The sequence below is a fragment of the Giraffa tippelskirchi genome, chromosome 2 (assembly GCF_054371585.1).
Source record: "Giraffa tippelskirchi isolate mGirTip1 chromosome 2, T2T-mGirTip1v1.2.pri, whole genome shotgun sequence".
NCBI classification, from domain to species: domain Eukaryota; kingdom Metazoa; phylum Chordata; class Mammalia; order Artiodactyla; family Giraffidae; genus Giraffa; species Giraffa tippelskirchi.
In genome coordinates, this window is record NC_137276.1 from 35,643,770 (window position 1) to 35,670,543 (window position 26,774).

Consider the following 26,774-nt stretch of genomic DNA (forward strand, 5'->3'; position numbering starts at 1 on the left):
GAGGATGAGATTGCTGGATGGCATCATCAACTCGATAGACATGAGTTTGGGTAACCTCTGGGAGTTGGTGATCGACAGGAAGGCCTGGCGTGCTGCAATTCATGGGGTCGCAAAGAGTCGGACACGACTGAGTGACTGAACTGAACTGAGGATATAAGGTTTAAAATTGTGAACTCACAGCCATTTTGCTACTAGAGAAGAAAACCTACAGCTGCCATTATAGTCTGAACATGAGGCCCAAACTACATAAAATGGAGTTAAAAATTAAAAGATGGAGGGACTCTGGACACTCAAGTATACTTTAGGTTTTCCTAAGTTGTCATTCTCTGTATTTGCCTATTTCTCCAATTTTGGTGGCAACAGTGTGGTCTGTGATTTTACTTCTCTGAAAGATCAAGGAAGAGTTGTTTATTTTTTCACAATCTTCTCACCTTTTTACTTGTCGGGACAGAGTGACAACTTCCTAACTCTTCACATGCCAGACTGGAAAGATGGAAGTCTGTGCTCACTTTTTAATAATAATTGAGCTATATCTATTTATAATTAGTGACTGTATAAGTTGTGTATGTTTATATATGAATGTTACTTTTTTTAAAATAAATTTATTTATTTTAGTTGGGGGCTAATTACTTTACAATATTGCAGTGGTTTTTGCCATACATTGACATGAATCAGCCATGGGTTTACATGTGTTCCCCATCCTGAACCCCCCTCCCATCTCCCTCCCCATCCCATCCCTCTGGGTCATCCCATTGCCCCAGCCCTGAGCATTTGTCTCATGCATCGAACCTGGAATGTTGTTCTGTTTCACAGATGATAATATACATGTTTCAGTGCTATTCTCTCAGAACGTCCCACCCTCACCTTCTCCCTCAGAGTCCATAAGACTGTTCTATGCATCTATGTCTCTTATTCTGTCTCACATATAGGGTTATCATTACCATCTTTCAAATTCCATATATATGCATTAGTATACTGTATTGGTGTTTTTCTTTCTGGCTTACTTCACTCTGTATAATGGGCTCCAGTTTCATCCATCTCAATAGAACTGATTCAAATGTATTCTTTTTAATGGCTGAGTAATATTCCATTGTGTATATGTACCACAGCTTCATTTTTTTAAAAAGCTTTTTTAGAGTCCATGTACCATGCCCTTGCTCCACAGGAGGAAAATTTCAAGTCCTTAATCAAAGATAATTTACCACTATCACTTTAGCCATAATCCAAAAAAGAAAAAAAAATTTGCTACATACTCATCAATAGATTAAAAAAGGCAAATTGACGAAGAATCACAAGTATATACTTTCTAGGCACTTACACCTGCAATTACTACCAGGACTCAAAAGGAAAGGATTCTTCAGGGTAGCACATTGGAAATGCTTCATGGAACAAAGTTAAAGAGCTCTGATGCCAAAGAAAAAGAACTGGGCCATTCCTCTACTACACAGATTAAAAGGGGAATGCTATACCCGCTTTCCCCTCTATTCTGATGCAAGTCTTTCTAGTTAGAAGTCTTATATTAGCTTCAAGTAACTCTCAGTGTGGGTCCATGTTAATTTCAAAAACTGCCGTACTGCTGAAGGGCAGGAACCATTTACTTTATCACTCACAGATTTAGTACAATGAAAAGCAAGCTAACAAGACAGTCTATACAGTATTGCATAAAGTAAACAAATATATAAAATCAAGCACTTCGTATATGCATATGTGGGGTTTTGGAGGGGAAGCAAATGGATGTATGGGTAAAAGGATCATGCATACAAGTGCTTATTTCTATAATCATTAAGTAACTTAATAGAAATATGTTTGATCAGGCCATTGGACTGAAAAGAATTAGGCTAAGAGGTTAACTAAGCAATCCATGCTAATGTCTGTAACCAAAACTGTGCTTTAATCATCTACAGACTACTCACTATGAATGGAAATTCCCCCAATCTCCCTCAGGAATTCACTTTAACATTGATTTAACAATTCTCCCTGTTGAATTGCTTTCTTGTATCATAGTTTAAGATAAATAATTCCTCTTGAAACAGATCAAAGGCAGAACTGAAGAACACTTAATCTTCACATATTGAGCTTGAAATAGCTCTTGTTTTTATATCATCAAACAGAAAGGGTTTCCTAAGTTCTGTGTGAAAATAAAAAATAAACAATAAAAAATAAGGATGCTCTACTGTTTGTACAAGCTGAACTTGATTTCCTGATTTCCAAGAAAAGTTGAAGAGTGTATCTTATGACAGTTGTACTTTCAGCTAAATATCTACAACTTAAGGACCACTGGCAATATGGACCAGAGCTAACATTTCTAAATGTTTCCTCCTAACAGGAAGATTTTGAGAAGTGTATGTAGTTCCAGGATTCCTTAATCTAAAGCATCATGTTCTAGTATCTGTGGTACTCTGACTTACAACCGGTAAGAAAAATTGCTTGATGATCTCTTGATCAATGCATTTCATGTTTTAATCAGAGTACAGAGTTAGCCTATTAAATATAATGCCAATTGTTAAATATGCTTACAATTCCAGTCCCCAGTAAATCCCTTCTTGACAGCATATGAGTAACACATGGACGTAAGGACAGAAAACAATAAAGAAAAAGGATTGTATAAAATCTAACACTGAAGTAAAGAATCAATCAGTCTGTGGATAAATAAATGTTCACAAACTTGTGGAATCTCCTTCTATATTATGGCACTTATTATATCATATTGTCAAGTGTATTTTTACAGTTTTCCCTCCTGAGCTCCTTGAGGGCAGGGATTTATTTCTCTATTTTCAGCACCTAACAGAGTGCTCAGAGTACAGATTATGTACAACAAATGGCACTGCACTAAGTATCCCCTTTAATCCTCATAATAACTGTATGACACAGATAATATATTACTACTCTAATTTTATAGATAATAAACACAGGAATCATTAACATGAAAGAATGTGGCAAAGTCACACAGTAGTCTAACTCCAGAGTATATGCTCGCAATTGCTGTACTATTTGCTGCCATTCAGTCACTCAGTCGTGTCCAACTCTTTGTGACCCCATGGACTGCAGCATCCCAGGCTTCCCTGTCCTTCACCTTCTTCTGGAGCTTATTCAAACTCATGTCCATTGAGTCGGTGATGCCATCCAATCATCTCATCCTCTGTCATCCCCTTCTCCTCCTACCTTCAACCTTTCCCAGCATCAGGGGCTTTTCCAATGAGTCAGTTCTTCGTATCAGGTGGCCAAAGTATTGGAGCTTCAGCTTCAGCATCAGTCCCTTCAATGAATATTTAGGATTGATTTCCTTTAGGATTGACTGGTTTGCTCTCCTTGCAGTCCAAGGGATTCTCAAGAGTCTTCTCAACACCACAGTTCAAAACTGAATAAATGAATGCCTGTTTTGTCCAGCTTCTATCCCCGTTGTAATAACAATTTTATTAATTTGTCCACTCAGATATCATCTGCATTTGTGTCTTATGGATCAGGATGACTACATGTGCTTACAAATCATCAGCGGAGCAGAAGATTTGAAGCTCAGACAGCTAATTTCAGGAAACTAAGGGTCTTCTCTTGACTTCACACTTTCAAAGTCTGATTACTGTTAACATTACTTATATCTAAATACAATTATAGTGAATTTCTAAAATATAAATGATTATACTATGATCTTAAGGATAAATTGGGTAATTTATCATGACTTCCCAGGTGGCACAGTGGTAAAGAATTCACATACCAATGAAGGAGATGCAAGGGACATGGGTTTGATCCCTGGGTCTGGAAGATCCCCTGGAGAAGGAAATGGCAATCCACTCTAGTATTCTTGCCTGGAAAATTCCATAGACAGAGGAGCCTAGCAGGCTATCCTACAGTCCATGGGGTTGCAAAGAGTTGGACACAACTGAGGACACACACACAACATCAAGTAGTAAGAGTAGGAAGATGAGAATTGTTTTTAATAGAAAACTTAGAAAGGGTTACAAGGTTAAACTAGAAAGTTTACTTTACAGATAAGGAATCAGTAAGTGGTTTTATATTAGTTTAACAAAATATTCAATGCAAAGGATTTATTTTGTTAAGACTATGCCAGTGTCTCATCTACATGATCCCAAATTAATAAAGTAACAAAATAGCTTATAAAACAAATTTACAAATTTAATCTTCCACTCTGCTTAAAACAATCATTAATTAATCTTTTGGTATATTCCACAGTATTAAAAAAACAAAAATCTTTCCATTGAGAAAAGGGTAGGACTTGGATAATAATGTAATACAGTAATATTTATTTTTCTTCAGATCAGACCCAATAAAGGATGTAAAGCAAATTTTATACTTATCTAATTCTTCTTACATTTTAAATTTCCAAACAAACACACATATATATTACATATACAATTAATTATTACACTGTGAGACATGACAGAATATTCAATTAGACTGATTCAGTACTATTGTTGAGTCTTCAAAACATGAAGGATATGTAATATAGCTGTAGAAAATCAATATACTTTTTCTATTATTTTAACAAGATGTTTAGAACGCCCAAAAGGAACTGACATTTATTTGCTCACTATTGACAATGATTACCTCTAATTTTCAATTATTAGGAATATAATGGAATTATGTATATAACAATTATACATATAACAAAATATATATACATGATTATATATACATGTATACAAATATATATATACACATGTATACAAACATATATATATATTTTGTTTGTCTTTACTCTTTAAAAGTTTGCTTACAGTAATTGAAATAAAAACTTTTGGTTAGATTTTTACATACCTTAAAAGTAGAAAGCCCATAAAGTCTTGTGGTATGGACGGTTTCTTGAGAAATATTTGTAATGTTAGTTATAAAGTCCTCAAGGTATTTGCAGGCTTGTTCTAGGTGCGTGGTATTTATGATGATTTGCACCAGCTAGAAAACAGAAAATATCTCCGGTAAAATGCAGGTTACACGTATACAAAGTCATTACATTTTAAAAAATAGGATTATTACTTTCAGCAACTGTACCATTTCTGAATAATTATAGCAGTATAGGATACAACTGATTATCTGATATCAAAAGCCTGCTACAAATACTGCTTACGAATGCTATCATTACAAAAAATAGTCTATCAATTAATTTACAACAACTTTTCAAGATACTTTTTCAAATTTTATACATTCACAAAGTTAAAAAAGTGTTTCACTTCATGTTAAGTCTGACAAACATAAATCTCCATATATCTTCTAACATCTTCAACTATCCACTATTCTCCATGTAAACCCTTTTCCCTCATATCACCTTAATTTACAATGAGACTTGTTTTAAAGCAAATCCACTTCTATCAATAAATTTAAAATGAAAAGTTAGTTTTATAGGATGATGTTCAGCAATAAATTTATAATAATTGTTTCATACAATGAAACATTTAGCTATAAATATCTTTTTAACCTACCTCTGTCAAACCTATATGAGGTTTTTTAATAAGATTCAGTAAACAGCTACTCAAAGTTCTGGTCAGCAGCAGATTTGTAGATTTTCTAAGCATATCATCTATTTCTGTTGAGCTAAAAACAAAGGTTGATATCATTAAGCTTTCCACAAGGGTTACAGTTAGTTAGCTTCCTAAATAATTTAATGCAATTTACTAAAATAACTTGCTCCAATTTTTTTATATTGTTATATAAATTATAATCATTAATATTTATTAACTCATATTTAAATTCAATTTAGTTTCATAAAAAGGATACTTGCCATGAATAAAAACGTTCATTTATAGAAAAATTTAACTGTATTCAATTAACCATTACAGTAAAACCATAGGGTACTTAGTATGAGGCAATAAAACTACTCTTAAATTATGACTCCACTATGTCACAGCCAATGACACTCTATATACGTTTATCTAAAGACACTTTATATACACTGTAGTTAAAATTACTTTTAAAATACAAATTGATGTGAACCCTCTGGATATAATTAATTGCAAGATTCAATTTTAATATAACTAAGCTATCCATTTCCACTGAGTTTTTCTTTTAAAGATTCAAAGAAATTAACTGCCTCACATTAGTTTTAATTTGGGAGAGGGAAGAACTAACCTTATGTTTCTTAGCATCCTAAACATTGCTAAAATAGAACTAAAAAGACTATTTTCTTCTAACCACTAGGCCTTCAATTTAAGTAAATAATGATACATTTTTTTGGTATACAACCTCATAACCAAAACAATTAAGCTGTGTCCTAGATCAAGTTTTCACAGTCTTAGCACTACTGACATACATACAGGCTAGATAATTCTTTGTTGTAGGGCTGTCTTGTACCATTGTAAGGTGTGTAGCAGCATCCCTGGCCTCCATCCACCTGACGCAAGTAGCTTTCTTTCCCCTAGTCGCAACAACCCAAAATGTCTCTTCATGGTGTCAAATATACCTTGGGGGGCAACACTGCCCCAACTGAGACTCTGCCTCAAACACAGTCTAACATTTTAATTTTCGCACCTTTTCACTTTTTATTTTATTAAAATATTACTCTTACAAATCTATGAAGCACAAATATTTACTAGTTTATATTAATATTTTAAATATGCAAATAGAGCAAGATTTGATAAATCACAGGTAATTTTCACTACTATCCTAATGTTCTCCATTTTAATGCAGGTACTCTTCAATTTCTGCCAACCGTAATTCTGGCAGACCTGAGGAGACTATGTCTTTCTGATTCTTTGCATCTTAAGTCAAGACTGCCCAGGCAATGTATATAATTTCAGTAGAGTTTCAGGGTTACACAGCAGCAAACTAACAGAAAACTCTAATCTATCAGTAGTGTCCCTAGAACAAGCAACGTACTCACGCTGATAAAAAGGAGGTGGTTGCCAACTCCTCTGGTTTCTTTTCTGATACACTCAAAATTATGCTTAAAGACACCCTGTATAGCATCCTTTTCAGATGAAAAGTTATCCATGACAGATAATGTCTTTTAATTCCCCTGAACTTCCTTGAATGCTGAATCAATGCGTCTTTTTCTTCCATAAGTAAAAGCAGAGAAAGAAAACCTATCAGCACCTATGTCCTACTGGTACTGGTAAGATTTACCCAACAATCACCAGGATTTCCCTCGCAAGGCTTTTATCCTAACTGAGCAATTTTTTCCCTTAACTCCTTGTCTTTTGAGATTATAACTTGTATTCTTCCTAATTTTTAAATAGCATTTAACAGTAATTAAATCTTGCTACTGCTAAGTGGCTTCAGTCGTGTCCGACTCTGTGCGACCCCATAGACGGCAGCCCACCAGGCTCCGCCATCCCCGGGATTCTCCAGGCAAGAATACCGGAGTGGGTTGCCATTTCCTTCTCCACTGCAAGAAAGCGAAAAGTGAAAGTGAAGTCGCTCAGTCGTGTCCGACTCTTAGCGACCCCATGGACTGTAGCCTACCAGGCTCCTCCGTCCATGGGATTTTCCAAGCACGAGTACTGGAGTGGGGTGCCATTGCCTTCTCCGAATTAAATCTTAATATACAATAAATCTCCTAAATTATGTTACAGCTTAACCTTTTATGAAAGCTGAAAATTTCTTAAAGGTCATATTAGATCCAGATGTTTCCTCTGCAACCAAATAACTGAGACTTTGGAGTTTCTTCATGAAGTCATCTCATTCACTGGCCCTGCTTTTCAGTTCAGTTCAGTTCAGTCGCTCAGTTGTGTCCGACTCTTTTTGACCCCATGAACTGCAGCACGCCAGGCCTCTCTGTCCATCACCAACTCCCGGAGTCTACGCAAACCCATGTCCATCCAGTCGGTTATGCCATCCAACCATCTCATCCTCTGTCGTCCCCTTCTCCTTCCACCCCCAATCCTACCCAGCATTAGGGTCTTTTCCAATGAGTCAACCCTTCGCATGAGGTGGCCAAAGTATTGGAGTTTCAGCTTCAACATCAGACCTTCCTCCAATGAACACCCAGGATTGATCTCTTTTAGGATGGGTTGATTGGATCTCCTTGCAGTCCAAGGGACTCTCAAGAGTCTTCTCCAACACCACAGTTCAAAAGTAGCAATTCTTTGGCGCTCAGCCTTCTTCACCGTCCAACTCTCACATCCATACATGACCACTGGAAAAACCATAGCCTTGACTAGACGGACTTTTGTTGGCAAAGTAATGTCTCTGCTTTTAAATATGCTATCTAGGTTGGCCATAACCTCCCTTCCAAGGAGTAAGCGTCTTTTAATTTCATGGCTGCAATCACCATCTGCAGTGATTTTGGAGCCCCCAAAAATAAAGTCTTACACTGTTTCTACTGTTTTCCCATCTATTTCCCATGAAGTGATGGGACCGGATGCCATGATCTTAGTTTTCTGAACGTTGAGCTTTAAGCCAACTTTTTCACTCTCCTCTTTCACTTTCATCAAGAGGCTCTTTAGTTCTTCTTCACTTTCTGCCATAAGGGTGGTGTCATCCGCATATCTGAGGTTATTGATATTTCTCCCGGCAATCTTGATTCCAGCTTGTGCTTCTTCCAGCCCAGCGTTTCTCATGATGTACTCTGCAGATAAGTTAAATAAGCAGGGTGAGAATATACAGCCTTGACGTACTCCTTTTCCTATTTGGAACCAGTCTGTTGTTCCATGTCCAGTTCTAACTGTTGCTTCCTGACCTGCATACAGGTCTCAAGAGACAGGTCAGATGGTCTGGTATTCCCACCTCTTTCAGAATTTTCCACAGTTTATTGTGATCCACATAGTCAAAGGCTTTGACATAGTCAATAAAGCAGAAATAGATGTTTTGCTGGAACTCTCTTGCTTTTTCGATGATCCAGCGGATGTTGGCAATTTGATCTCTGGTTCCTCTGCCTTGTCTAAAACCAGCTTGAACATCTGGAAGTTCACGGTTCATGAAATGCTGAAGCCTGGCTTGGAGAATCTTGAGCATTACTTTACTAGCATGTGAGATGAGTACAATTGTGTGGTAGTTTGAGCATTCTTTGGCATTGCCTTTCTTTGGGATTGGAACGAAGACTGACCTCTTCCAGTCCTGTGGCCACTGCTGAGTTTTCCAAATTTGCTGGCATATCGAGTGCAGCACTTTCACAGCATCACCTCTGAGGATTTGAAATAGCTCAACTGGAATTCCATCACCTCCACTAGCTTTCTTCGTAGTGATGCTTTCTAATGCCCACTTGACTTCACATTCCAGGATGTCTGGCTCTAGGTGAGTGATCACACCATCGTGATTATCTGGGTCGTGAAGATCTTTTTTGTACAGTTCTTCTGTGTATTCTTGCCACCTCTTCTTAATATCTTCTGCTTCTGTTAGGTCCATACCATTTCTGTCCTTTATCGAGCCTATCTTTGCATGAAATGTTCCTTTGGTATCTCTAATTTTCTTGAAGAGATCTCTAGTCTTTCCCCATCTGTTGTTTTCCTCTATTTCTTTGCACTGATCGCTGAGGAAGGCTTTCTTATCTCTCCTTGCTATTCTTTGGAACTCTGCATTCAGATGGGAATATCTTTCCTTTTCTCCTTTGCTTTTCGCTTCTCTTCTCTTCCCAGCTATCTGTAAGGCCTCCTCAGACAGCCATTTTGCTTTTTTGCATTTCTTTTCCATGGGGATTTTCTTGATCTCTGTCTCCTGTACAATGTTACGAACCTCTGTCCATAGTTCATCAGGCACTGTGTCTATCAGGTCTAGTCCCTTAAATCTATTTGTCACTTCCACTGTATACTCATAAGGGATTTGATCTAGGTCATACCTGAATGGTCTAGTGGTTTTTCCCTACTTTCTTCAATTTAAGTCTGAATTTGGCAATAAGCAGTTCATGATCCGAGCCACAGTCTGCTCCCGGTCTTGTTTTTGCTGACTGTATAGAGCTTCTCCATCTTTGGCTGCAAAGAATATAATCAATCTGATTTCGGTGTTGACCATCTGGTGATGTCCACGTGTAGAGTCTTCTCTTGTGTTGTTAGAATAGGGTGTTTGCTATTACCGGTGCGTTCTCGTGGCAAAACTCTATTAGCCTTTGCCCTGCTTCATTCTGTACTCCAAGGCCAAACTTGCCTGTTACGCCAGGTGTTTCTTTACTTCCTACTTTTGCATTCCAGTCCCCTATAATGAAAAGGACATCTTTTTTGGGTGTTAGTTCTAGAAGGTCTTGTAGGTCTTCATAGAACCGTTCAACTTCAGCTTCTTCGGCGTTACTGGTCAGGGCATAGACTTGGATTACCGTGATATTGAATGGTTTGCCTTGGAAACGAACAGAGATCATTCTATCGTTTTTGGGATTGCATCCAAGTACTGCATTTTGGACTCTTCTGTTGACCATGATGGCTACTCCATTTCTTCTAAGGGATTCTTGCCCACAGTAGTAGATGAAATGGTCATCTGAGTTAAATTCACCCATTCCAGTCCATCTTAGTTCGCTGATTCCTAGAATGTCGACGTTCACTCTTGCCATCTCCTGTTTGACCACTTCCAGTTTGCCTTGATTCATGGACCTAACATTCCAGGTTCCTATGCAATATTGCTCTTTACAGCATCGGACTTTGCGTCTATCACCAGTCACATCCACAGTTGGGTATTGTTTTTGCTTTGGCTCCATCCCATCATTCTTTCTGGAGTTATTTCTCCACTGATCTCCATTAGGCCCTGCTTTTATTCACATATAAAAAGAAACCCAAACATTTTTACTATAAGAGCTCTAAAGCATCTTCTTGTTCTAAAAATCTAACTGAAAAATATGTTTAAACATAATAAAAGAGCTTTAAACACACAAAGTTATTTTCCATAACTCTTACTGACAAGTTAAAAAAAAAAAAGCAACTCCAGTAGCTCAATTTTAGGTCACAGATGTAAATTTTTTAAGTAAAAATACATGTCAGAAAGCTGATAACTGAGAATAAATTTGTATACTTTCATACTAAGTATGCTGTTTATGTATTCTGAGGTAGTTATTACTTCATTAACAAAACGAAAATAGACAATGTACTTAGCAAAGCTAATTTTTTAAAAACATAAGCATAAATGCCTTGCAAAATGAGTAACACAGTATCAGAGTTAATGAGAACTGAATACTGAAGTAACAAAATGACAATATTTTTATCAACAAGAGAAGGAAAAACTAGACAATCTTTCCTGCTGTAGCATTAATATACAACATTTACCTTTTAGAATGCTAGGAGTTCCTACACAAAAAGAATCAGAACTGAGGGGGAAGTAGCTTTTTGGAAAATTACACATAATATTGTGACTAATGGCTTTTATCTTTGGTGTTACAAATGCTGTAAAAAAATCAAATAACAATAGAGATCCACTGTCTCTCCTCTGTAAATAAACAAAATAAAAGTTAATTTTAAGATGTTAAATTTCTATACTTCCTACCAATTAACAATACCTTAACTAAGTATCAGTCCTGTATTTCAGGAATCAACAGTTAGATTAGATAATAAAAAATGCTTGTTAGGACATACATATTATATATGATACCCAGTGTTAAAGTAATCTATATTTAAAGGAAAAATGAGGGGGACCAGTTTATAGATTCAGGATTGAAGCTTCAAGAATAATTCTACAATATAACATTTGAGCCAAGTTGTAGGATGACTGTTGAGATACTTCTTTTTTCTCCTTTTCCTTTGCATACTTTACCCCAAAGTAAAAAATGAACGTATGCATCATTGTTTTCAAAGGTAACTATAACCAGAATCAATTTGAGTGTATATAAACAAATTTAAGTCCACCCAGTGTAAGTCAAATTCTTTTTTGTCCCTTAACATCTTCACCTAATTATTTATAAATACTCTAATTTTAGGGCTCCTAAACACTTTCTTGAGTGTGTGTGTGTGTGTGTGTGCAATGCCTTTTTATTAATTATATTGAATGAGTTTTACTAGATAATTCTTATATGGACATTTCATATATGCATTTAAGATAAAGACCAATCTGATATGCACAGATTTATCATAAATACCACAAAAGTGCCATCCACCAAGAGCATGATTAAAATGACAAAAAAACCAAAGAATATTAAAAAACCCAAAGAATATCTAAAATCATGATATTAAATTGATAAAAATTCACTTTATACATGGAAAATTATTCATATAAAACAATTCAGGTGAATAAAAGACAGTTATAAATTGGTGCAAACTCAGGAGTGCAATAAAAATAACCTCTGAATCAAATAATGTAGCTGATGGCATTCAGTTAATGAATATAAAATAATGCTAAACAGTCTATCTAAAGTCAATCTGGAATCATGATCTGTTGTTATGGTATCAGTGAAAATGAAAGTGAAAAGTCACTCGTGTCTGATTCTTTGTGACCCCATGGACTATACAGTCCATGGAATTCTCCAGGCCAGAATACTGGAATGGGTAGCCTTGCCCTTCTGCAGGAGATCTTCCCAACCCAGGGACAGAACCCAGGTCTCCCGCATTGCAGGCGGATTCTTTAACAGATGAGCCACAAAGGAAGCCCAATGGTATCAGGATCACTACCAAATTGATTATACATTTCTAAAAATAGCTTGTTAACTATCCTTATTCATGAAATGTGTGACTTGTGATATTGACGAGAGAAATTTGCAGAGATAACTATCTTATAGCATGAAACATTTCTCATTGACATTCTGAACCTCTACTACAAAGTGATGTGGGGGAAAAAAAGACATATCATCAAATGATATAAAGAAAACAAGGAAATCACTAGATATGAAAGAATTGTTTGGTATAAGCAATCAAAATATATGTTTTGTAATACACTTTGGGTTTTGAATTAAAATAGTAAATGCAAACATTTAATTGTGTTTATATTCTCTATGTTAGCATTTTGTTATATGAAGTTCTATCCCCAAATAGCAAATTGGGGGTTGAAATGCAAGTTTTTTATAGTCTTCATTCTGGAACAAATTCACATGACAGACAGTAAAGCTAATAGGTGATTTAGTTACTATAATTCAGGTTTTCAAGTTCAAAAGACAGCACAGAAAAACCTGAGAATGGAACGCTATATTGTTTTAGTCGCTAAGTCATGTCCACCTCTTTGCAACCCCATGGACCATAGCCTACCAGGCTTCTCTGTTCATGGAATTTCCCAGGCAAGAACACTAGAGTGGGCTGCCATTTCCTTTTCCAGGGGATCTTCCTGACGCAGGGATCGAACCCACATCTCCTGCAGCTCCTGCACCGGCAGGCAGATTCTTTACCACTGAGCTACCAGGGAAACCCAGTGCTCTTTTTAGATATTTTATATGTAGTGTATATAAGTCAGATGGTTCAGTGGTAAACAATCCGCCTGCCAATGCAGGAGCCACAGGAGATGTGGGTTCGACCCCTGGGTTGGGAAGATCCCCTGGAAAAGGAAATGGCAACCCACTCCAGTATTCTTGCTGGGATAATCTCATGGACAGAGGAGCCTGGCAGGCTACAGTCCATGTGGTAGTAAGAGTCAGACACGACTGAGTGACTGAGCATACATGCAGGTATATATGCCAATCCCAATCTCCCAATTCATCGCATCTGTCATTGGCCTCACTGTTTTGGCCTGAAAAATACCTATTTATTTGAACTGCCTTCATGCCTTTTTGTGACTTAAAATTCAGAAGAGGTCCATACTCAAAATGATTACTGCTATTTAGTGTATGAATTCAGAAAAATGGATTTCAAAAAGGAAGACATGAAAGCTAGCATCACCACTCTCTCCTCTAGAGCATTCCCAACTACAAATATATTATATGACTATAACACAGGGTCCATCTAGGTAGCCAGATACTTTCACTGATATGGGAATCAGAAGAACTGCTCCTTTATGACAGATCTCATAACAGCTGGGTCATTCTGGGTGAATGATATAGCCTCTTTGAGTCTCAGTTTCCTTATGTGCAAAACAAGGATATCACATTTCCCATATATATAAATGTTGGGTATTGCCTTCATCACACCAGTTAAATGGTATTCTCTTTTCTATATAATTAATTCAGCTACAGGAACCAATAGATGCTTGTAGCGCTCTATTACTCTATTACTCAATTTGCTATTGCATTCTTCAGGTAGATATAGTGGCTCAGATGGTAAAGAATCCGCCTGCAATGCAGGAGAACAGGTTCCATCTCTGGGTCAGGAAGCCTCTGGAGAAGGGAATGGCAACCCACTCCAGTATTCTCACCTGGAAAACCCCGTGGACAGAGGAGCCTGGCAGGCTACAGTCCATGGGGTCGCAAAAGGTCAGACACAACTGAGCAACTAAAACTTTCACTTCTACTAAAATATATAAGCCTTCCAACAAGGTACTAGTCTGATAAAGAGTCATGGCCTATAAACCAAATGTTTCACAAAAATAGCTTTGATAAAGACACATTTCTCATCAGTAAACTTACCTCCGGTGTAGTGACTCTGAAAATTTAAGGCTGGCATAAATAAATTCTTTAACTTGGATATAAATATGAGGCACTGACTGAGACATGGGCAATTTCTTTGGGAAAGGTTGCTGTTGAAAGAAAAACGAAGTTGATATTATTTCTGAAATTTTAGAAAAAGATATCCTAAACACCTCAAAAATGTAAAAATTAAATTTACTTCACATCTGAATTAATAGTAAATACCTGCATTTTAAAGTCTACTGTTATATTTCAACGTTATTTCTGAGATTTTAAGGAGAGCCAAAATATTTCTGAAGAAAAAAATATGGCAATTTATCTGTTTCTTAAATCACATTATCAGATGTCTAACAAGCACAGAAAGCAGATAACAATACCTCTATGTGTTCTGATGGTAAGTATCCTACAGAAAATACATAACTGTCTGCTTCTTTGCAGCCATAATACAAGAGTCAAGGTTGTTGTGAAAGTTATGGGCCAGGTTCCTGGCCTAGTGTCATCAAATAATTCTAAGACTCCCTTCATTTGCTTGAATTGATGTCAATTCAAGAAGGTACCCATTTCATTCCATAACTCTTAGAATACCTTACAGCAGCTTTCTGACCTGTATACCATCAAACACCAGAATGCAACTAATGGTTTACAGTGTGCTTCTTGGTTAAAATGCTTTACCAGCCTACATCCACTAGCAAATTCTCAGCTCTAAAAGGTAAACTCTTGAGGATTTTTACCAAGAGCCCTCTATTTACACTTTTATGAAGTCTAATCTTTACTTTTATCTTCACATGCATTGCAACTTAGTTTACATCACTGAAAGCACTCTCACCAAGGTCACCAATGCCCTGGTAAATGTTAAATCCATGTGAAATGCCGGGCTGGATGAAGTGCAAGCTGGAATCAAGATTGCCGGGAGAAATATCAATAACCGCACATACGCAGATTACACCACCCTTATGGCAGAAGGTGAAGAAGAATTAATAAGCTCTTGATGAAAGTTAAAGAGGAGAGTGAAAAAGTTGACTTAAAACTCAACATTCAGAAAACTAAGATCATGGCATCTGGTCCCATCACTTCATGGCAAATAGATGGGGAAACAATGGAAACAGTGAGAGACTTTATTTTTGGGGCTCCAAAATCACTGCAGGTGGTGACTGCATTCATGAAATTAAAAGATGCTTGCTCCTTGAAGGGAAAGCTATGATCAACCTAGACAGCATATTAAAAAGCAGAGACATTACTTTGCCAACAAAGGTCCATCTAGTCAAAGCTATGGTTTTCCAGTAGTCATGTACAGATGCAAGATTTGAACTATAAAGAAGGCTGAGAGCTGAAGAATCAATGCTTTTGAACTGTGGTGCTGGAGAAGACTCCTGAGAATCCCTTGGACTGCAAGGAGATCCAACCAGTCCATCCTAAAGGAAATCAGTCCTGAATATTCACTGGAAGGATTGACGCTGAGGCTGAAACTCCTAATACTTTGGCCTTGGAAAAGCCCCCGATGCTGGAAAAGATCAAAGGCAGGAGGAGAATGGGATGACACAGGATGAGATGATTGGATGGCATCACTGGCTTGATGGACATGAGTTTGAGCAAGCTCCAGGAGTTTATGATGAACAGAGAGGCCTAGCGTGCTGCAGTCCATGGGGTCACAAAGAGTTGGACATGACTGAGTGACTGAACTGAATGAACTTTTAGTGTTACCTGATTTATCTGAAGAGTCTGACACAATGGGCCTCCTGCTTCCTAAATGACCTTTCCTTCTTTGGTATCTGTGACCTATACTGGTTTTCCTTTTATTTCTCTACCTTCTCTGTATCTCCTCCTCTAGGTATGGTTCTATCCTACACCTTCTTTTCTTCTCACCATACATACTGTCTTTGGATAATCTCACCTACTCTCATCATACGAGAGCCAATGTCTCCTAAATCCACAGTCTCGGCCCAATCTTTCTCCTGAAGTCCAAATGTGTGTATTAAGATACCACTGAACATGTCCATTTAGCTGTAACATTTGAGACATTCTCAACAGATCACAAAGTGAAATGATCATCCCTTCTTTCTAAATCTGCTACTCTTGTTATTTCCTGTATTAGTGAATGCTTCCACCATACAAGGCAGAACCCTGACTAGCATACTTGCCCCTCTATCTTCATCATCCTAAATAAGCAAACGATAATCAACTCCTGTCATTCTTACCTCCTAAATATCTCAACAGCTATAACTCCCACTCAGGTCACCAATTTCTCTTGCCAAAATTACCGCAACAATCCCCAAGCTAGTCTCCCCACCTTACTCTTCTTCTATCCATTCTCCACACATTAGCCACAGAGATCTTTCTAAAACACAAATCTGATTATGTATTTACTACTTGAAACCTGGCGGTGACTTACTCTAGCTGTCAGAGTAAAGGTTAAACTTCCTAACACTGTTTATAAGGTCTATTTATAGTCTGGCTGTTTCTACTTCATTTTTTGATCTTCATCTCTTGCACTTTATTAACCTTGCCACTGATACTTTATACTACAGAATTACAGCTTTTTTTCCATTCTACTTCTTCTATCGTTAGCATGATCAACTTCTGTGAATTGTAATTTCCCATTTATTTTATCTATTCCTCACTTGGCTACAAGTTCCTTGACAGCAGAGATGGAAAAACTTGCACCTGGGCACAGTGTCCATTAAATAGTAGGTAAATGATAAATCTATGAATGAACATACGTATTCTTAGGTACCTCCAGCAGAAAGCAGCTTACCAAAAGTTGATAGTAAAGACATTTGCAGAGAAGAGTCTCTCTCTAAAACTGGTAGGTTCAACATTTCCAAAAGTAGGGACTGAATTAGGAGTACTACAAAAATCAACTAAACAGCTGCTATTCTTTAAAATCACTTTATAAACATGGAAGAGATAACTCACTTCCAATTTATGCTTGGCAGAATAATGAATAATATTAACCATTTCAAAGATATTTCAACATCAAGAATTTATTTTAATGACATTAAAGATAAAATGAATATGTTCTTATTTTAGCCAAAGGGTACTAGTTAAATTAGCACAGCTATCTGGAAAAATACATATGCATGTATGTACAGTCTTACTTTTCTCACTTGCTTTTTCCACTGAAAATAGTAACTCAAGGTATTTGAAAGATAATTTTATATCTTTTAAAATCATTTTAATTGAAAATTATACTTAAGTTAGGAAAAATTAAGTATATACAAAAACAACCAAGAGACTACTACAAAATAAGTTATGGGATTTCTAAGTTATCACATTTAAATTTTCCATGTGGCTTCTGCCTTAGTGATAGTTCTTTTAATAACAAATAATACACAAACCAATGAATACAATTCCTAACAAATTTAATCCTAAAATACCGTGGGATGTATCCTACAAGCAAAGTCAAATATCCTTTTAACTATGAATCCATTTAGAATAGTTTAGTGTAATTAGTAGAGATATTAGAGATTATTTAATTCAAAATTCTCATTAGACAGATAAGGTACAAATGCCCAAACAGGGTAAGTCACTTGCCAATAGTAAGCCACAGACAGATTCAGCACATGAATCCAGACCAAATCCAGTGCTGTTTTTGCTGTTGTTTAGTCACTAAGCCACATCCGACTCTTTTGTGACCCCATGGGCTGTAGCCCGCCAGGCTCCCCTGTCCATTGGATTTCCCAGGCAAGAATCCTGGAGTAGATTGCATTTTCCTTCTCCATAGCATCTTCCTAACCCAGGGAACAAACCTGTGTCTCCTGCATTGGCAGGCAGATTCTTTATCACTGAGCCACCAGGGAGGCCTAGTGCTCTCTTTATAGATGCTACATCCTGAACACATTTATTACCAATAACTAAACCAAAACCAAGCCATGAGATAGAGAATATTCTTATAATATTTCGTGACAAAGATCTTTGATTGAGGCTTCAAAAATACAGATAGAATAATTAATCTGGTCTTTTGTGTGTATTTCAAATACAATTAGGTATATGCAATGGTAGCATTAGCTATAATCTAAAAGCTATGCATTTAATTAATTGGTCCTATATTTAGTGACTATTACACATAATTTGAAGCTGGAGCTCTAAAACTCTGGCCACGTGATGCAAAGAACTGACTCACTGGAAAAGACCCTGATGCTGGGAAAGACTGAAGGCAAGAGGAGAAGGGGATGACAGAGGATGAGATGCTTGGATGGCATCACTGACTTGAAGGACATGAGTTTGAGCAAGCTCTGGGAGTTGGTAATGGACAGGGAAGCCTGATGTGCTGCAGTCCATGGGGTCGCAAAGAGTCAGACACAACTGAGCAACTGAACTGAACTGACACATAATTTGCTTTGTCTATGTATAAATGAATATAGCATAGAATTTTGTTTAATAAAAATTTATTATATTTACATAAAAATTTATAGTCACAATTCACACAACTCACTAAGAATTCACTCTTGTTCATTATAAGGGGATAAAAATATAGAAAAAGACTAAATTATAAAGTGCTGGAAAAATAATAAAAAAAGACTAAGGGAAAACATCAAGAATGAAGAGAACTAAAAAGGTGATATTAGCAGGAAATATGATATCCTTTTCTCATAAGATCTAATTCTACCCAGAGATACTGGATTGGTATAAGCATGTGTGTTTCTGTGTGCATGCACACACGGGCAATCAGGTGTATTTACAGAATAGTCTAATGCTGTAAGAAATTTCAGTATTTCAGCATTTCAGCAAAAGAAATTTCCTTTCTCTATCCTATCTTTTGTTCACATCCTGATTCTAAAAATATACATTCTTACTTCAGAAAAAAATCCAGATGACTATTACCTTCATACACCTCTTACTGAACCAAGACAAACTTTTTTATATGAGTACATTTCTAGAAAAAAAAAAAGTAAAAATTAAGATCTTTCACAGTAATGCAAATTTCAAAGAAATTCTCTCTTTCCCTACAATATTCTCTTATTCCTATAATCTACTCAACATGTTTAATTTGGAACCCACCCAACATTAGTAACAACTGCTCTGGGAATCCACCTAACATTTGGGACAACTGCTCCTAGTAGCCCCAGGAAAGTCCCTTCTTAACCTCACCAAAATAACAGTGGTAGTAGTAACATAATCTTTAAAAGTTAACAAAAACATAATTTTAATTTTCTCAAATAACACAACAATAACAACAAAAGCCTCAAAAGAAGCTATTCTCACAATGTCAGGTTAATATAATGCTTTATTGATTATTTTAAAGAAGAGTCTTAAAGTAAGAATGAAGTTGTACCTTTTCAAGGTCTGGATCTTGAAAGGGAAATTTACTTATGACTGCTCTATATTCTTCTTCACTAACAATAGGGATGGGGCTATAATTATCTTCTTCAAAAATGTCCCTGTTAAGAAAGAAGACATAATTGAACATTTAATATTAGAAAACACATCAATAGAGTGCTATAGGACAATACTTCAAGAAAATCTAATAATTACAAAATAATTTTCTGTTTGTCAATTAAGGGTATAAATAGGAAAACAGTGCCTAATCACTCAGAATTCTAAAATCCAGTATCAAATAAGTGTCTCTCAAAATTAATGTGTGATCCTCTTTCTACTTGTTTATTTTACATCTTTCAGTACTTCAGTTCCTTAGAACAGTTCCCAAGATGATATAGTCTGAATGAACTAATCACAACTAAAAATGAGATGAAGAGTATCCCAGTCATATTTCTTAACAGGAACAACTCTCAAGTTGTATGTCTTTTGTGTTCTTTTTACAACTAGATCATAAGCTTCTTGAAGATGAAAACAATGTTTTCCATTTGTCTGTCTCTCATAATGCTGTACTTGAAAAGGAGCTTTTACACTTAGTAAGGCAGACACATTTACTACTCATCAAATATCCATGTGCTTTTCTTGCAAACAGGCAGTCATGTGACTAGTTTCAGCCACTGGACTGTGAACACAAGTTACATGTGTTGCTTAAAGTCTAAAGCATTTATGAGCTAACTGTGTGATCCTCCGTCCCACGGTGACAGGAGAGACCCCCATGTCGAGAAAGTAGAATCATAAATGGCAAAAGCCTGAGTCGTGGACTACTAGACCCACTATAAACTTCTGCATAAATGAGAGATAAAATGCCTATGTTTATCCAATGAGATTTTGTGCACTTTTGTTAGTAGCATAACTCAGCCTGTACTAATATACCTGCTGTCCAACAACTTCTTTATAATCAATAATTTAGTCTGATTAGTATTTCTTGAGCATCTATTATGTGCTAGTCTCTGGGCTAACTATAATGAAAACTCTCTACCCCATGAAGATAAAAGCAAGTTCCTTGTTCTCAAGCCTAATAGGAGAGAGAGATATGCAAATAGATTATGTTTATAATGATATACAGACAATAAATGAGGTGCAAGTTTCAGATATAGGACAAAGGAAAAAAGTAACTAACTTTATCAGACTAGGTGGGGGATATCTCATGAAAAGTTTACAGAGAAGCTATGGGCTGTGTAGGGGTTTTACAGATAAAAAGAAACACTTCTAATGAGATTATAGGAGAAAAGCATTTCAGAAGGTTGGACCATAACATGCAAAAACATAAGGGATGAAAAATACGACTGTGGGGAGGGGCTGAATAAAACCACAAGTATCCAGTATTACTGCAGTATAAAGTATGCAAGGGACATGGTTTAAAATGAGGCTGGGCAAGTGGACAAACTGAGACCCAGATTATATCCTATAGGCAATGGAATATCATCTGAGGTTTTAGGCAGAGGAATATCATAGGAAGAATTTCACATAGTGGAGGAAAAACAAGGAAAAAGACAATAATGAACAGAGAGAGGCCAGATAGAAAGATTGAATGATTCAAAAAAAGAGTGATCAGGATTTGAATTAAAGCTGTATTTGTGGAGGCAGAAAGGGAGTGGCAGAAACAGTTTTTAAGAAGTAGAATATCTGGGACTTACAAACTAAGTGAGGATTGTGAGAGAAAGTATAATCCTGATGAATCTGTGGTTTCTAGACAAGGAAAATGGACAAATGATATATATCTCACCTCATTACAGACATTTGCAAAGGTAAAGAACACAAGAGACGGATGTGGTTTGGGCAGTAGATAATGAATATCTAATTGATAAATGGCTCTGGCATCTTAATGAGAAGCTGGAAATAAGTCATGTACCTGTGGTGCAGCCATTGTGGAAAACAGAATAGAGGTTCCTCAAAATTATTTACCACATAATCCAGCAATTCCACTTCTGGATATATGCCCAAAAGAACTGAAACAGGGACCCAAACAGATAACTGTTTGTCAATGTTCATAGTGGCATTATTCATAATTGTCAAAAGGTGAAAACAACCCAAATATCCATAAGCAGATGAATGGATAAATAAAACATCATACACACAATGGAATATTATTTAGCCTTAAAAAAGGAATGATATTCTGACACATACTACTACAACATGGATGAACCTTGAAGACATTATGCTTAGTGAAATAAACCAGACCAAAAAAACCAAACAAATTCAGACACAAAACCCAAACAATGTACGAACTACTTATACGAAGTAACAAGAGTAGTCAAATTCAAAAACAAAGTAGAATGTTGATTTCCGGGGGACGGACTAGAAGAAAAAGAAATTGGGAGGTACTGTTTAATTGGTACAAAGTTTCATTTTAGGAAGATAAGAAAGTTCTGGAGATGAACAGTAGTGATGGTTTCAACAGTGTGAACATACTTAATGTCAATGAACTATACATTCATAAAAGGTTAAAATGGTAAATTTTAAGTTACACCTATTTTACCACAATAAAAATATAACTATAAGCAATTTTATTGCTAAATGCAAAAACAATTACTTCATCATTTGGCAATTTTTTTCATTACATTAAGGTACCATGGCTTAGACTAACCTGAAAACTCCAGCCCATTTCTTAAGCAATGTTTCATTGTATTGATCTCTTATTTCAAATAAAAGGTCAAAAAGTCGATTCACTGGAAAACCATAACCCTAAAACACACACACAAAAAGCAGATGAACAAGTAAAATAAATAAAGATATTCATTTTTAAAAGTTCAGAATACTAGAGAACTGTTTGAAGTGATCACTATATCAAATTGTATGCCATCTCAACAGTCTGAAAAAAAGGTATCCTTTTGACTTTCTACTAAGTTGAACCAGTTAAAAAAAGAGTCTAGAAAGTTTTACGAAGCTGGAATTATTTTTCCATTTCTTCTCTCTCTTTTCAGTCTGGATTACATTGTTGACCTTAAAAAGTATTACAAGTCAGAATTGGAGGAAAAGTTCAAGATTACTGATCCACATAACTGCGTCTTGGGAAGCAGTCTCTAAATAAGATAGAAGAAAAAAAGAGAACACATTCTGTCTGAAACACTGTACTTTCAATTCAACACTGACTTTGTAGTACAGGGAAAAGTTATCAAATATACACTCCAAAATTTTATTCCTTTGCAACTCTAAATCCAGTGAAATCATACCCATATTAGGACCAAACATTTCTGCTCACATCAGAGTTGTCCCTCTTCCCCTTCAAGGCTCACCTCTTCGTCTTTGGTCTTGATTCTCTCTCCTCCTGCAGGAACTGCTCCATGGATTAGCTACTCACTCTGTTGCATTTTTAATTTCCACTACCTCCTTTCTCTTCACTAAATAAACTTGCTAAACTGCCTCTCATCTTTAAAACAAGAACAACTAAAAGAAACAAAAAAGTCCTCCTACAATTTTCTGTGCCCTGCAGCTGCCTCCTCTGTCCTTCCCTAGTCAAACCTACTACAATCTAACTCCCACTCCTATTCCTCTGTTGAAACTGCTGTCAATATCAGAGTGTCTCCTAAACAAAAAATTTCATGATCTCTCACTGTATCTTATTTCTGTTTCTTATGCTTTGAATTCTGTAACACCACTCTCTCTCCTTGTTCTCCTTTTATCTATGAGTAATCCTTCTGGATTCTTCTTTTCTTCTATCTCCATCCTTCAGTTTTTTCTTCTAGCTCTCTAGGGCAGTTTCAAGTCAACTGACTTCAAACACTATGTTCACTGACTATTCTCAATCCGTATCTCTAGCCAGACCTCTATAAATTCTAAATATTTAATTACAACACCTATTAGACATCTCCAGTTCACCAACAAGCACATTAAACTCATATCTTCCTACTAAACCAAGTGTTCTTCCTACTTCCTATTTCTGTTAATAGTTCTATCATCAATACAATTTAACAGGAAAGAAACCTAAATGTCATCTAAATGCCCCCAAAACAAACATCTAATCACTCATCCGATTCTTTTGATTTTACCTCCTTTACAAATTTCATTCAAACCTATCATTTTTCTCCATCATCTACTACCTTTCTTTCTTCAAAAATCTTTCCAGTACCACTGTTTTATTTTAGGTCCTTAACATCTCCTGCCTAGATCACTGTAAAAGCTTTCTAAACTGAAATTCTAACCATCTCTCTCTCTCAACTCACTCTATTGCCAACTCATAAAATTACCATCTAAAAGTGCAAAGCTGATCATACCATTCCCCTATAGGAGGCTTACTAAAGCCTCACAAGTTTTAGCCACAATCTGGTTAAAACTACCTAATCAGTTTCATTACCACTCTCTATCCTTCTTTGCTTACATTTAAACATTACAATTTCTAACACCACCAAGCTGGTCAGCCAGTCTCATGCCCACCATACTATTTGTTGTTGTCATTCAGTCACCAAGTCATGTCCAACTCTTCGCGACCCTATGGTCTGCAGCACGCCAGGCTTCCCCGTCCCTCACCATCTCTCGGAGTTTGCCCAAATTCATGTCCACTGAATCAGTGATGTCATCCAACCATCTCATTCCCTGTCGCCCTCTTCTCCTTCTGCCTTCAATCCTTCCCAGCATCAGGGTCTTTTCCAATGAGTCAGCTGTTTGCATCAGGTGGCCAAAGTACACCATACTATACTATGGTGACTTAGTATAGTCACTTACCTATAACTGACATATGCTCTTTGCCTGCCATTAATGCCTCTTCCTTCATATTTACTTGCTGAACTCACATTTCCTTCAAAATCCAGCTCACATTTCAACTTTCTGTATGACCCTTCCCAACTCCTGGAATCAAAGTTATCATTCTATCTTCCAAGAGCCCAGAGTTCTTTAATATATTACTAAATTAGTATGTCTTATTATACATCTTATTTGTTTACAACTAAACTGAATTTCTTAAAGCCAAGAATCTTTATGTCCTTGTTGTTGTACTGATTTTTATATATATCATATTATCTAGCTGTTAGCACATAGTGAGTGCTGAAAAAAGGTTAATGAATGAATCAATAAATGCTTGCTCTTCATTTGCCTAACGGAGAAGGCAATGGCAACCCACTCCAGTACTCTTGCTTGGAAAATCCGATGGATGGAGGAGCCTGGTAGGCTGCAGTCCATGGGGTTCGGAAGACTCGGACACGACTGAGCTTCACTTTCACTTTTATGCATTGGAGAAGGAAATGGCAACCCACTCCAGTGTTCTTGCCTGGAGAATCCCAGGGACGGCAGAGCCTGGTGGGCTGCCGTCTATGGGGTCACACAGAGTCGGACACGACTGAAGTGACTTAGTGGCTTCATTTGCTTAATAGGCAGTAAGCAGAACTATGAACATACTATGTTGTGTTTTGATTTTTCACTTTACTGTTTAGTTAGCTTTGTTTTAGGTGATGAAACAATAACAGTTTATTTTTTTTAATTAGTTTATTTATCTATTTTTTTAACTTTACAATATTGTATTTGTTTTGCCATACATTGACATGAATCCACCATGGGTGTACATGTTTTCCCCTTCCAGAACCCCCCTCCCACCTCCCTCCCCATCCCATCCCTCTGGGTCATATCAGTAAAGAAAAATTCCCTTAGGGTGGTAAAGTGCCAATTTTTAAAATGAAATATTGTGCAATATGCTTTAATTAAAGATTAATTAGAAAAGATCATCCTTAATTCTCTCAACTTTTCAATTACTAAGTACAACTTAAAAAGCCAGTATTTACTTAATTCAATGTAAGATTTACCTAATAATCAGCTTGTCGATTTTCAGTGAAATGAAAATACTGCACGATTTCTAAATAAGAAAGAACTGATTTGTTTTCCTCAACTTTATTTCAAAGCAGTAAGATTAGAAAGGGATATTTACAAGGGTTTATGCATCCATCAATGTTGCTTTTTTAATGCCTCTGTAACCTGAATATTGTCTACTACTCTTTGATTCTCTGCAGAGTTCCTTGGAACCATACCAAATACTTAATCTAAAACTAAATCTACAGTTGTATTCAAAATGCCAATTCAAGAACAGTCTGTATGGTTTTTAAAAGAGAGATAAAGAGTTTACACCAGAATATAAATCAATGCTGCTAGTGGTATGAATCAATGCTGCTATTGTTACCAAAAACAAAAGCCAACTGAGCTAAATTTTGTACTTTAGTGACGTAGTTCATCTACATTCTGACAGAAATTTCTTTTCATTATGGATCCATAACAAACAATTTGTTGACTTGGGGTCCCCAGACCATATTTTGAGTAGCAATATGTTGAGTCATTAAGGACAGCAAAACTTCAAGTTACTTAAAAATAGGCCCCAAATATTAAGGCAGTCTTCAGTAAAACTTCCTAAAGTTTTCTTGGAGAGAGATCAGTATTACAGGTACATTAGTCACAAAATTTATGAAAGAAAAAAAATCCCAAATTATTCTGGTTTTATAATATAAGCCATACAAACTAATGAAGATATAAGGCAATAAAATAATTTACTAAAGGAGCTTGTGATATTTTCTCCTTAGCTTTAAGAATAAAATAGATAAATATTATTCTAGGATGGACTCCCGTGATAAAACAAATAGTTTAGCATTTCCTAAAAGTAAAGGTCACTCAGTTGTGTCCAACTCTTTGCAACCCCATGGACTATACAGTCCATGGAATTCTCCAGGCCAGAATACTGGAGTGGGTAGCCTTTCCCTTCTCCAGGGGGATCTTCCCAACACAGGGATTGAACCCAGGTCTCCCACATTACAGGCAGATTCTTTACCAACTGAGCCACAAGGGAAGCCCCAGCATTTCCTAAAGCACTTTATATGAAGCTGTAGATTGAAAAGATGCTCTAAGGGAAAAAAAAGATTTAAGAGTCAGATATGTTGGGAAAATGCTGCATAATCACCTTACCTTTGGAAATGTATGCTATAAACTTGCTTCTAGTAGAAAAATCTCTTTTACTTCATTTAGCATTTTCTAAACATTTTTAACCATACAACTAGTATCACACTTTGGAAAATGCTGGTCTATATTTCACAAAAAGTTATTCCAACCATAACAATCCCATAAATCTAAGCATGGTTGAAAACTTATCAACCAATCAAATACCTATCAATCAATCAAATTTATCAAAAATCCCATAAGTTTAAGCATG

At 36.4% G+C, this 26,774-nt stretch overlaps 1 protein-coding gene across 22 annotated transcripts in view; it reads right to left on the reverse strand.

Moving 5' to 3' along the window:
* The window catches only part of EXOC6 (exocyst complex component 6), a 313,607-nt gene that overhangs the window by 83,091 nt on the left and 203,742 nt on the right, over positions 1-26,774 (reverse strand). For all 22 annotated transcript variants that reach the window (XM_081554128.1, XM_081554103.1, XM_081554153.1 and 19 more), the window contains 5 exons: positions 22,242-22,339; positions 19,614-19,719; positions 14,342-14,451; positions 5,433-5,544; positions 4,774-4,908 (listed from right to left, as the gene is read on the reverse strand). In XM_081554128.1, coding sequence (XP_081410254.1) covers positions 4,774-4,908; positions 5,433-5,544; positions 14,342-14,451; positions 19,614-19,719; positions 22,242-22,339 — 561 coding nt within the window. The remainder of the gene's footprint in view (positions 1-4,773; positions 4,909-5,432; positions 5,545-14,341; positions 14,452-19,613; positions 19,720-22,241; positions 22,340-26,774) is intronic.